We start from the raw sequence: 14,082 nt of genomic DNA, 5'->3' as shown, positions 1-14,082 counted from the left end.
GAGGATGGGGGTCCCTGGAGGGGAAACTGGGAAAGGGGATAACATTTGAAATGCAAATACATAAAAATGCAAAAAAAGAAATTATATGAATTTGAGATTTATGAATTTTATGAATTTGAAGAATTCCATTACATGTTATATCAGTAAGGAAGTAAAGGCTATGTGGAGAGTTCCATGGTTTGTAAGGCCTGTCCTGACCCCACCCACGAGTGGTAAATAGAGAAAAAGGGCAGTGCCTCAAGAGTGAGGAATGAACTGATGGACAGAACTGAGGACCAAGAAGTAAAGAAGTATTCCTTTCAACCCAATGCTTTTTTTCTGATCATTTTAAGGGGTTAGGAAGTTTTCTAGAAGATCAGCATAATCCTAGCTAACTGTACCTCACAAGGCTTTGTTTGGTGAACCTTCATAGCATCTGGCTGAATCAAACTCAGTGGTGATTTTTGTCCTAAAATTTCATCAGCATCCATTAGCTCTTGATCAAAATCATCCAAACAAATCAAAACATGATTATTTGAGGGAAAAAAAATCTTTTAAGACTTTACTGAGGTTTTGTTTTTTTTAAAGTGAATTTTCTTTACAGCTTCAAGACTTCAGATCCAGAAAGGAAACACCCACTTTACATCACAAAACATTGTATTTTCGGGAGAGATTATGAGGGTTGGTCGAGTCCTATGGCAACATTCAATACATCCTAGTATCATCGGACGTGTTGACAAGATGAAAAACTGTACTAATTAATTATTCTTTATATCTGAAAGACAAGATGACTGGAATATAGCGACCAGCAGACAACAGAAGGGTCAGATATAAAATTTAAATATTTATAGCAAGTGAGCATTCATTTTTTTTGCCCAGCATCATGGCCTTAGGGTATTCTTGTTTATCACCAGCTATTCAGTGAGCTGATAATCCTTAAGCATGTGGTCTTTCTCCATTAACCAGCGGCCCAAGTGATTTTCAGGTCTTGTCTCCTTTCACAGTTTATCCCTGCAAATCAGTTCTGAGTGACTGTTTTGAACAGGTGTGCTTTTTTTTAAAAAAAAGAGCTGTTTTGATGATAAACAATGTTTACCAAACAAACAAAGAAACAAACAAATGAAACAAGCTTTAGACCTGACTTTCTAGCTTTATAAGCATTTTTAGGCTTCTCCTGGATATTAAAATAAAACTCAGTTTATGTTTCCCAATAAAGAGCAAACGAGTCTTCTATGCATCTCTCCAGTGAATAAATTGGTCTTTAAGACATATGACGTTTACATGCTCCGAACTTAGTATTCTGGGGAGGGAGTGTGCATTAGATAAACAGACAAGAAAAGACCGAGGAACATAGCTAAGAGTAACAGAGCATGAAAGTCTACAAGAGGACAACCTAATTAGTGTGGCATCTTAAATAATGTTAGCTGCAGGCTTTGCATGAACTGAATAGCTCCAAAAACAAAAGGGCTGGAAGTTAAGAGATGATAATGGTCACTTAGAAGCCATTAGAGAAGATGACAAGGGTGACATGGTGCCTTGAACGGGATCCCGACAGAAGCCAGGGAACGGCAGAGCACACATTCTTTGATTGCCAAATTAAAGCCAACAAGCAAATCCCAGATGTTTCTTTATGACACAAGCCTCCAGAGGAACGGGCCATTGTGCTGGGGAACGAAGCCCTGTGCCGTGATCTTCTATAAAGCAGAACACGGGGATAGAGAACAGTCATGTCAGCAGAGGACATTTAAACACCATTCAGATTCCACAGGGATTTTCCTCTGGAATATTAAAGTGGAAAATTCTCAGCTCTTCTGGTGTTAACATGGCTGCATCCAGCTCGGGAAGAATTCTTCTGGAAGCCATGAACCCTAAGCCTAGCTCTCACTGATCCCCGGGAGTCATTGGCATGGCTCACCACAGCATGGGAGAATGAGAAGACAGGATGCCGCCCGCTGAATCCCATCAGCTCAGCGTTAAGAATAGGATGCTTTAAAAAGAAATCGAACCTCTCTACTTTCAAGCAAGCACCTTAAACCACAGTGTGGGAGAGAATACACAAGCAGTGTGGTTCTATGGGACCTACTTTAATGATATGTGAATGACTTTACTTTGCTAAGCTTCTAAAGTTGCTTTTGCAGGTTCAATGAGAGACTGTAATTGGAGTCCTGGGCTCCTCTTCTCTTCCTCATCTAAAGCATACATCACCCTCATCCAATTACTTGAGACTCTATTGGGTTCAACTCCCCCGACTCTCTAACACCAGCAAAGCACTTGGCATTCATTGCTACATTAAATCCCCCTAAGAACCACATGAAATAGGTCCAGGAAGGGCAAACAAACTGCCTAATGTTCCACAGCTGCAAATGACAGAGAGCTCTTCTTCAGTTCCCCATCTCAGTTGTGAACATGCAAATGGGCAGAGAGATATTGGCCAGTATTTCATATTGACAGTTCCTAGGGTTCGAAGGTGAATTGTCCCACAGGTTCTTCCTAGTTCACAGATGGTAGCACTGTGGGGTAGGGGTTATAACTCATGGAAATAAGTCATTGGGGGTTACAGATTGGTCCTGCTCTGTCTCTCTCCTACCTGACTTGCAAGATTTGAACCGCTGTGCCCCAAACCACTGGCCCAGAGACCATGCTGTGCCAGGTGCCAAGCCTTCTCTGCCATGCCAGACAAGTATCCCCTGAAATGAAAATTCAGAATATATTCCTTTCCCCCTAAGTCACCTCTGTTAGGTACTCTATGTGATAGGAACTTCCTTGGTAAAGTGAACCTCATTTCTGGCCAGGTGACAACAGCTCATCCCAATGCACTCTAAGTCACACCCTTGTAAGTGGCAAATGACAGCACAAGGCCACCAGCCAGATATAGAAGATACAACTGTATTAGATGTCTATCCCCTATTGCCATATGAGACAGCCTCTGTTCTGGCTGGTTTTGTGTCAACTTGACACAGCTGGAGTTATCACAGAGAAAGGAGCCTCAGTTGAGAAGATGCCTCCATGAGATCCAGCTGTAAGGCATTTTCTCAACTAGTGATCAAGGAGGGAAGGCCCAGCTCATTGTGGGTGGTGCCATCCCTGGGCTGGTAGACCTGGGTTCTGTAAGAAAGCAAGCTGAGCAAGTCAGGAGAAGCAAGCCAGTAAGTAACATCTCCCCATGGCCTCTGCATCAGCTCCTGCTTCCTGACCTGCTTGGGTTCCAATCCTGACTTCCTTTGGTGATGAACAGCACTGTGGAAGTGTAAGCTGAATAAACCCTTTCCTCCCCAACTTGCTTCTTGGTCATGATGTTTTATGCAGGAATAGAAACCCTGACTAAGACGGCCTTACAACTGCACAAAGCTCTGTTGACTGGGGTCACTTGTCCAAGACCACCCAGCCTGCCTGGTGAAGATTCTCCTGGTTTGTAAAATGAGAACAGCGCAGAGACACAAGTGAATGCACTGTGTCCGGCCCGGGGCTGGACAGAGGAAGCAATGGGTACAGAAGCTTTGCTCACCTGACTCCATGCGCCAGCCTTCCATCTGGGACACCGTCCTCCTCGGCACCTTCTGTGCCCATGTGGCTTAGGAAGGTGCTTACAGTAATCACTCTCTAAATGGCTTCCATCTTTTGCCAAGCAGTAAACATTTCGATGTTTATGCCCTCGACCACAAGAGACAGAACACTGCAATATAAAGCAATGGCAAGGTTGTTGTTGTTTTTTAATCACAGCGACTTTGATGTGTAATGTGACGATAAGATTAAGTCTCATGAGAGTAACCATTACCCACTTATTTCCAGTGCCATTCTGGAGAATAACTCAGAGTCCTTCAGGGAAGAAAGGTAGCACTAGAAACAAGCAAACAAAAAAAGCCCATCCACTGTAGCATTATGGTAGCCACCCTGTGGGCATTTGTTTTATACAGAAGCATGGGAAGAGCCTAACAATTTAACCTGAAAGCTGCCTCTTGATTGTGAAATTACTATGACCGTTTTACTGACGGAGGTCCAGTTACAAAACTGTAAAACACATCTTCAATGAAATATCTCCTGATTCACTGATTGGTATAAAGTACATTTTCAATATGACCGTGCTCAACTCTTTCAAGATTGTATTTAAGAAAACTCCCCATTTATTTCTTTAAGGGAAAAAGCTCTTCTTTTCCCAGCTCATTGGAAAGAGGTGAAAGAGGGGAGGAAAAAAAAACCCTGAAAAGGTGAGTGGTGGGTGAGTCTGTGCCAACTTCAGGAGGGAGGCATTACCTTTCAACTTTGATCTGTGGGTTCACTGGACTGTTCTAAATGTGACCCTGTCTGACCACATCTAGGGAACTTGACTTTGATTTCAGATTAGGTTTCTCAGAAAGGTTTAGGAATCAAAGTGCCTATGGAGTCTGGACAAGAATTTGATGTGACAGCTTCTTGTAGAACAGGCAAGAGGCTGGCCCCAATGGACGCACTGAGACATTCAACATGCAAAGCTTCATTAGCAATTATAGGTCTTTACTCAGCCATCAGAACTGATGGCTCAGATCTTTACAGACATTTTATTTCCCAATATAATTATCTTGTTTTCTAGAGAGGAGTAGATTTAAGAATGGAGAATAAAAGACAAAGTCTCAATGAAAATAGATTTCACATTATATTTCTCTTGATTTCACATTTCTTATACCCACTCCCTCTAGTAACTGTTATTTTTTTTGGCTTAAATTACCAAAGTGCCCTTTTATGCCTAACAGAAAAACAGCTCCATGTAGAACAAGGAGTCTCATACTAATTTTATCATTATTACTAGACATCCTCAAAGTTATACCATTCATAAATGTGCCAAAAATGTTTTCCTGTTAAAAAAACAAACCATTATAAAAATTTTAACTGGAGCTGGTAGAGAATTTAAAATATGTTTGTTAGTACATTTGGCTTTAACTTTTTATTTTAAGATGTAAAATATTCATGAATATATGATTTGGAGTAGCCATTATGGAAATCTTAATATTTTACAATTTGGAAGGAACAAGCCCAGTTGGAGTGTCTATATCCATACGAAAATCTACACCAGTTAACCCACAGTGTTTAGGTACATGTAGAGTACTGAGTATCATTTTTAAAGACTTCTTGTAATGAAGTTCTTAGTTGTTCGGTCTCTGAGAATGACTAACGACTTGCATGAACATAATCTCTATTGTAAGTGATCAGTTGATTATTTTTAAAATGTAACTTTAATATGAAAATATCAAGTCATAATCGCTATTTGGGATAAGTTCATTTGCTTAATGAACAGAACATCTATGTGTACACGTCATGTGATAGAATTATACGACACATGGAGATACAGTGATAACAAAGTTGACATAGTCCTTGACCTCAGGGAGCAGAGACCAGTCATGAAAATGACAAACATAAATAATGTGTGTAAGTATTCACTGAGTTGACTTCTAAGAAACAAATATCTGGGAGTGATTCAAAGGCTTCCCTGATGTCTTCCATGGACCCACACCAGGCAAGCCTGAAAGTCAAAAAATGAGATGGAATTATATTTGGAAAATCTTGGCACGTGATGGAAAATCTTAGAGGAGACTTAATTCAAGATAAGGAATAGTCTAATTTTTGTTTTGAAAATTCTACTTTGACTATAGAGGCAGGTACTAAATATGAATACAGGGCCAGTGGAAATGAAAGAAACTACCAAGGAAGCTACCATATTTGTGTTGGCAAGAGCCACTGTCGTGGTGGTGGCTTAGATGAATATATAGAACAGAGGTTTTTAACCTGTGAGTTGTGATCCTTTTGTAGGTCAACTGACCCTTTCCCAGGGGTCACATATTACATATTTATATTATGATTTACATCAGTAGCAAAATTACAGTTATGAAGTAGCAACCAAATAATTTTGTGGTTGGGGTCATCACAATAAGAGGAACTATATGAAAAGGTTATAGCATTAGGAAGGTTGTGAACCACTGGTATATATTTGGGTGGGGAAGTTGGTAGGTTAAGATTGTACTTGATTTTTAAATAAAAATGATAGTGCCTTACAGGTCAGCAGTAACATGAAGGGAGAAGGGTGAAAGATGGCATTCAGATGTCTGGTTCGGGCAGCTGAACAGATGGTGATAATATTTGCTACCATTTTAAAGATGGTATACACTGGGAGGAAAAAGCATTGAGAGTCAAGGGCGTTTTTATTTTTAAGAAATGGGTCTGGTACAAAGCACATGGAAAGTAGGTGGTAACATTTGCTTGACTAGAATTAAAAAAACTAGTTTTTTTTTTAATGCTCATCAAATAAACATGGGTGAAATTAGTGCAAATACATCCTTAGGAATAGCCATTTCAGTATGTGAGCTGCACAAACAAGCTATCCCTCAATACGAAGTAGGAAAAGTGAGTACCTGAGAGAGTTAATAATCTGCCAGGGTCATTAGAAGACAGGGTCTAAACGTTGGTAATGATCTATAGAGTCAGAATTAGAAAAGCCTCAACATTCTCACATTGACTGTGTGCCAGACACTGCCCTAAGAGGTTATCATCCCCAAAGCTTGTATAGTTTAGCTCCCAACCTCCCAATACACTTTGTAATCGAGATAGATACTGTTACTTGAGATAAGTCAAATGCTATCTGTAAAACAGTGCAACCACAATTCCTTGAATTCTGTTTCACACACGCTGCTCCAATACAAGTAAATATATTTCTACTGGGAACAATGACAGTGCAATGAAAAAAAAAAGGCAATCAAGAATTTTGCTGTTGGACCCTGATATGGATGTCTCCTCAGAGGCTCTGCCAGAACCATACTGATACAGATGAGGATGCTTGCAGCTAACCATCAGACTGAGCATGAGGACCCTGATGGAGGAGCTAGAGAAAGGACTGAAGGAGCTGAAAAGGTTTGCAACCCTATGGGAAGAACAACAATATCAACCAACCACCCCCCCCACACACACACATAGAGCTCCTAGGGACTAAAACACCAACCAATGAGTACACATGGAGGGACCCATGGCTCCAGCTACATATGTAGCAGAGGATGGCATTGTCTGGCATCAATAGGTGAAGAGGTGCATTTCCCCAGTACAGGGGAATGCCATGGCACTGAGTTCGGAGTGGGTGGTTGCAAGTGGGAGCATCTTCATGGAAGCAAGGGAAGGAGGTAAGAGAGGGTGGGAAAGAGGATAACATTTGAAATGTAAATACAGAGAATATCCAATAAAAATATTTTGATTAAAAAAAAGAATTTTGCTGTCAATGACTCATGGGAGGTCTGCCACTAACGTCATTGCCAATGAGCCCACGATGAACAAACTAAGTTCTAAATAAGATGTCTCCAATATATAGATTAGCTGCCCCTATCCATCTCTATGCAGATTTGCTTTGGACGGGACTTGAATAGAAGTAGTGAAAGAAAAAAAAATGTTACTTTAGTACGATGTACCACACATGTTAGCTGCCTGCAATTATTAAGATCTCAAAGTGATTTAGAAATCCTCATGGAATCTCCTCTGACAGCAAACACTCTTCATTCAGTGTTTTCTAAATTACCATTGAAGAAACTCAGCTGTTCATAGAAATACTCAAATCTACCAGGCTCACTAACGGGCCTATTAGGACTTCATAAAGGAGCTGTCACTCTGATAATCACATGAACACAGGTTCCAGCTCTTACATTCCAAGGGAAAATTCCTTCTGATAATTTTGTCTTTTCCCGGGCAAAAGATGACATTTACACCAACCTGCGTCACCAGCACACAGTAGTTATATTTAGTACGTCATCTAATACTTGTTATTTATTGGCCATGTATCTCAAAGTTCTTGCTCCTGGGAACATTTAATTCCTTACATTTGCAGCAGAAATAGCCTCCTAGTTTGCCAGGAATACTGTTTTTTTTTTTTTTTTTTTTTTTTTTTTTCTCTAGGGAAATAACTCAACATAGTTAAGAGACTGATTCTTCCTTGCTCCAACCCCCACCCCAAATTTGAACAAGACTCCAAACAGCATTATCACTGCTTGATACTTAGAAACACCAAGGTCAGCCAGTCCAAATGCCTGAGATTTCAGCCTTTTGTTTCTGTGAGGCCATTCAAAGGGCGTGCAGGAAGCTGGGCTGTGGTCAGAAGTGCTGACATTTCCCACTCACTAACGTCTGAGAATGTGAAATCCCCGCATTTCAACTCATCTGCTGGGAAGGAAAGGCAACATGAAGGTAGTGTGTTCTTAGTTTCTTCCCAGAGGCTTAAGCTCTCTGGAGAAGTAGCTTTAAACTTGAGGATGGATGTGGGTCTGGTGCACAGTCTTGGGGGATCTGGGCATTTTCTTTTTTACTTGTGCTAAGGGTCAAGTTTCCTTAACCATCAAGAAGTCTGTCAACAACCCTGGTGTACATGTTGGAAAGAGAAGAATTCAGTGGTGAGCACGAATGAGTTCTCTGGGCTGTGACACTGCTGAGGAAACGGACATCTCCGTGATGATGGAGTTCTGTGTGGACTTGGCAAGTTCATCACCAAGAACTCAGAAGGAGGAAGAGGGGATGTGGAGGTAAGAAGAGGAGAGTGGGGACTAGATGTACTCATGGAGTACGGCTAATAGTAAGCCTCTGGATGGGGCTTGAAGTTTCTAGCTCTGGAAGACTGTGGGCCAAGACTGGTTGAACTGTACCAGATGTCTGAAAGGTATGGTTTAGTGGGTGGTCCAAGATGACAGCCCTTGTCTAGTGTCTGCTGGATGATTTGCAATCTTGACAGATGAGGTTGAGCCTATGTGAAATGTGTCGTGAGGGTTCCTCATCAACTAGCATATACTTCTAAGCCCAGGATTGTTCACTTGCAGAAAATAACAAGAATTGACCAAACTGAATGTCATGTACAGGAGCCTATCAGCAAAAAAGTGAGGTTCTTTTAAGTGATTCTGGTAGTCAGATGGCTAACATCATACTGAGGCAAGTGGATAGAGTTCTATTTAGACACTGTATTTATTACTTCTCAAAGTCCTTCTCTTCTAATTCCACAGAATTTGCAAATAAGACCTAAATCATTACATTAAAATAAGAAGCTTTTTCTTGATTCTCCTTTCATTCTGCCCTTAACAAAATGAAGTTAAAGGTCACCCAGAAAGTATGCCATCACAGAGGATGCAAGGCCACTAGCAAGGCTCAAGTGTGTCTTTGCCAATACAAGGGACAAATGAAACAGACAAGGCACAAGTGTCACAACACTGGGGAAGGCAAGAGAACAACTGACTACAGCCTTTGTTCTACCACAAAAAAACAATGTAAATACAAGGCTACAGACTTGGGGTCACAGTTTCAAACACCGCTGAATGGTAAGCCTAGAGAACCGTGTGGAAGATGGAAAAAGACAGTAGATGTAGCTCAAATTAATGTATTTATTTACCTCTCTGTACACTATAACTAGCCAGAATATATTTATGAAATGAACACACATAAGCTATAGCCGTCATAGAATAGCACCATAAGCTCCATATTATATTTTTAAAGAAAGAGCCCCCCAGAATCTCTCAGTTCTAGTGCTGAACTAATCTGATGTAAGTGAAGATTCAAAAAAGGCTACCCAAAGATGAACATTGACTATGACTACTAACTGCTAGATTAGGTATCTCTTAATTGTTACTATGTACAGGACACTGGGCTAAAATACATTAATTAGCTTCTCTCCTTTAATCACAAAGAAACATGTGGCTCAATTATTATTAGGGGTCCTTTATATAAAGAAAGAAGCTCAGGACCTAAGAGTGACATCACTTACCCAGGGTCACAAAACTGGGAAGCAGCAGTTAGGTCTTAAATATATCTCCATGATCAGCATGTCAATCCTTAGACTAGATAAGGGGTTGGGTAAGCTGGGTAATGTTCACATCTACTTCTTTATGGGAATACCCAGAAGCAAGGCCCACAGAGAAATGCCTTGTAAGACTCTTTCAGAGTCCTGTGATAATTTGTCTTCCTAAAAGAAAGAGTGGCTAGGCACTGCTAATATTTAGTTCCGTTATCAGCACTTTTTTATAGTATCTTCAACACTTTGGAAAGGGAAGGCATTGTAAAAAATCGATGCAATCACATAAAAGCCCACATTGCTCCTTAGCTGAAACCATGCCTTGCTTCTCTCTTTGCCATTTTTGAGTTGCATTAACCCTTTGGGGCCTGTCTAATGCCCTGCAGTGAATTATTATTTCTGTTGACTGGATGAATGGATCTTGGCACAGTTATAAATGGAAAGAAGCAGGCTATAAGTTATGGGCTATCAATTCAGAGGGTTAATTTGTCAAATATTTGAATTGTGAGCCATCACAAAGATTATCCAGTCCACCTATTAGTTTCATCCTCAAGGCTTGAGAAGACACTAGATGACATGCTTAAGGTCATGCAGAAAGAAAGCCACACATATATTTTTCATCACTAGAAGAAGAAATCACTTGGTGCCAGTCACACTGGAGGTTCTAAGGGTTCTGCATGCTGCCCAGAACCATGGCTTACCAGGCACCATGGCTTACCAGGCACCCACTCTTGTTTTTACCAGTTTGTCAGGACAACTTCAGCTAGCATAAAGGGCAGAAAAGAGTGAATTCAAGCAGATATTATACTCTTCTGACTTTAAAGGCAGTATGAAAGAGAGTCCAAGAGGTGGCTGTTCATGGGAGGTGGAAATAAAATGGAGAATGGCTATTTGCAAGTAGTTCATCTTGCTCAAACACTCAACTGAGAATTTGAATCATAACTGCTATGTTGACGTTGTGCTGTTGGGGACACATCCCTTGGCTTTGATTTGTTCTCCATTAAGATGAGACAATCTGAGCAGTGCAGTTATGTGGCAACTAAAGGAGATATGCATACAAAAGTTCACATTTTGGGCAGGCAACATAAAAATAACACAGATTTTCTATCACCACATGTTTTTTTTCCTATCCGGTGGAGTCTTCTAGCATGTTTCTATGCCACCAAAGATGAAGCATTTTTAAAGAAAATATTTGTCAACTTATATACTCTAAGGTGAACACTCTAAGAGAGAGAGATACTGACTGGTGAAATGGAACTTTAGCAAAGTTCCAGTTGGGTGACAGTGTGTGCCAGTGAAAAGGTTTCTAAAGAGTGCAGAGAAATCTGCAGGGCAGACATGCATGCTGAAGACACCTTTGATAACACTCTTTGCTCTTCTCTAGACTATCCCCTATTTAATACAAACTCTTTTCACCAAAATAAGGAGAGATGGGCACCATACTTGAGTGCCAGGCATATTTTCTGCTTATCACTCTTGCTTCTTCTCACCACCATCAACACATCTGTTCTTTCCTGGACTTTGGGATGTGACTACTTCAAGTATCCTACATACAGAATTAGCACCAGAAACAACTACCAGTAAATACATATTCCCTCTCTTCCATGTTCTGCTCACGTGCAAGTAGTCACTTCCCTTGGTTAAGAACCAAACTATGGAACAGTAAAAGGGAGAATTTCAGTAGGAAACAAGGGCTGTGATTTCAGGGTGTAAAACCAGTGTTAATGGGCTTGCTTGATGGCTATTTAAGTCTAGGACCACCCTGGAACTTACTAGTATGAAAAGAATTCCAGAAAGCATGAAGTTGCCAGGCAACGGCTCAGAAGAAAGTTAATATGGTGGTCACAATCATCCCAGCTGGATGGGGCACCGGGCCATCTTTCTGTTCTTAGACTCATCCCACCCCATTGCTCTGGGCATGCTAAATGCTAAAAGATCTAAGGAAAAGAACTATGATTCATATGTCAACAATTGGGCTATACTTCAAAACATCTGTCAATACTGAAGCCAAGTGCTGGTGCCTTCAACCCAACAAGCCTGCAAGAAGTAGGAGGCACAGAGCTCTCTAGCTTCCTCTCTTTCCCCTTCATTTACACTATAAATAGTTCATACTAGAAGATAAATGTATTTTAGCACTAATAACACCAGTACATGAACTCAGACCATCTGTGAAAATCCAAACTGCCATACATTTGATTCTGCAAGAATGTGATTGTTGGAGGTTTTCTCCTCATCAAGAGAGACACAAAAACCATGAAAATCTGCAAATTTGGTATCTGGAGAATTTCATGCTGGCTAAACAATGCTCAGGAAGTATGAAGTACCTCCCATAACCAGGCCTGATTCTCAATGTACCCTGTGACTGCCCAAGGCCACTGCCCAGTTCTGTAGATCTTCTATCCTTCTAAAGTTTACCTGTTATAAACTTGGTGTTTTTCAGGAAAGGAATGAGCATGGTGTAAGGACCCACTCTGCCTTCCATAAAAGTGTTTATGAAAGCAGCAGGAAGAAGAAGGTAGCGGGAGAGAAACAGGCTCTAAAATTCTTAATCTTCATGTTCCAAAGGTAAGTAAAAAAAGTGTCTGAGAAATGGATTAGGGAAATGGTTCGGCGGTTAAAACACTTGTGTTACAAACATGAGAACTGGTATTTGAATCCCTTCCATGAATGTCAATGTTACTTGGCCATGGTGGCCCACCTGTAATTCTAGAGCTCAGAAAGAGGAGACAGGCCCTAGGGCAAGCTGGCTAGCCAGTACTTGCTGTATTAGAGAATTTTGGGTTCAGATGAGAGACCCTGACTCAATGAAGAAAGAAGAGAGCAATGGCAGAAGACTTGGGAGCTCTGCACATGTCCACATCTGTGCAGATACATGTGCATGCACAGGTACCCACACATATTTGAATATGTACGCCCATGCATCTGTGCACCACACACATCTGCCTGGAAGGAGGAAAAATAAGAAGTGTCTGAGTTAGTAACTGATGGGCAAGCTATGGAACTATAACCAAACTTTCTTAAAATGTGACAGTGGAGTGTGACCAAAGGTCTTGGGCTGGAGGCATCAAAGCAATCTGGAGATGTTTGTCAATTAGCAACTGTCACGTCTTGGCAGTCCAACTTGGTGTGCCTATGTTAGTATCCAAGGTCTGGGAAGTTTTGGTCACAACTAGGAATGCTTCTGTAGGAAAGCAATTCATCAATTTGTCTCTGGACTCTAGGATGTACGCCTGCTGAACTCTCAGGCCAAGTACCAACCAGTCACCTAAAAGACATAGAAACCACGTCTTCCCTTGTCTCCTCCAATCCACACCACTTTCTCAATCTGTCTGGCCCTTTCTCCATAACCTTGGTGTAATGGGAACATCTTTATTTATATGAAGCAGCTGTAAAATAAAGCACACAGGTGGCCCCTCAATGTCCCTGGACTCCGAGTGCACAGATGCAACCAACCTTGGATCAAAAATATCTGGAGAAAATCACATCTGTATGTAACATGTGAGACCTTTTTCTTATTGTTCTCAAAACAGCACAGAAATATTTGTAGAACATTTACATCGATTTATAGTATTAAGGAAGACATGCATATGTTGTTTTAAAATGCTATACTATTTCTTAAAAAGGAACTGAACTTTCCATCTACAGAGCCTGGAGGTTCCAGCTAGGGATCCTGCAGCTCCCACACAATCCCAAGATACTAAGGGAGAAGTGAAAAATCCTCTACATTTTAGGAAGCAGTCTGGGTAAGCAAGCAGCATTCGGGTTCTAATACTAATGCAGTATGCATACATATTTGAGCCTGTTTGCAGTGATCTATGTCTAAACAGATGGGCAAAAGGTCACTGACTCAGATGCTCATCCAACTTCACATTACTCTACTGAGAGATCAAACTGTACTCTGTCCCTCTCAACATGCTTCATTCAAATCCTTCATCTCTTTTCTTATCTCTTCCTTCTGCCCACATTTCAGTTAATAAAAAAGTTCAAAAAAATGCAACTGAGAAGTTATGGGAGGAGATGAAACAGACATGTACACAAAATAAACGGCTCGACTAAGGGAAGGACTAGATTATATTTCATTTTTTTGTTTTGCTTTACAAATTTAAATTATTCATGTACTGCTCTAAGATTTATTGAAGAGGGTATCGAAAGACCAAGGAAGAAGAATGTGGTTTGGTAAGTGCCATGTTTCCCTCTGCTGTCTAACTAAATACATTCAATACTGCCAACATCTACTTGCATTGGTGTTTAGAAGGGTTGTGAGATTACAGCCAAGGTGCAGCTCACATGACTGGGTTCCCAACAGAAGCTCTCTTTTCTCTTCACAC

At 40.8% G+C, this 14,082-nt stretch overlaps 1 protein-coding gene across 1 annotated transcript in view; it reads right to left on the bottom strand.

Moving 5' to 3' along the window:
* ADAMTS9 (ADAM metallopeptidase with thrombospondin type 1 motif 9) overlaps nucleotides 1-14,082 on the bottom strand; it is a gene marked incomplete at its 5' end in the record, with an annotated part of 164,561 nt that overhangs the window by 48,188 nt on the left and 102,291 nt on the right. The window contains one exon of the mRNA XM_080913845.1: nucleotides 3,485-3,652. Coding sequence (XP_080769971.1) covers nucleotides 3,485-3,652 — 168 coding nt within the window. The remainder of the gene's footprint in view (nucleotides 1-3,484; nucleotides 3,653-14,082) is intronic.

Source organism: Micromys minutus, assembly GCF_963924665.1.
Source record: "Micromys minutus genome assembly, chromosome: 3".
In the NCBI taxonomy this organism is placed as follows: domain Eukaryota; kingdom Metazoa; phylum Chordata; class Mammalia; order Rodentia; family Muridae; genus Micromys; species Micromys minutus.
Note: the sequence above shows the minus strand (reverse complement) of the source record. Positions and strands in the feature narration are given on the sequence as shown.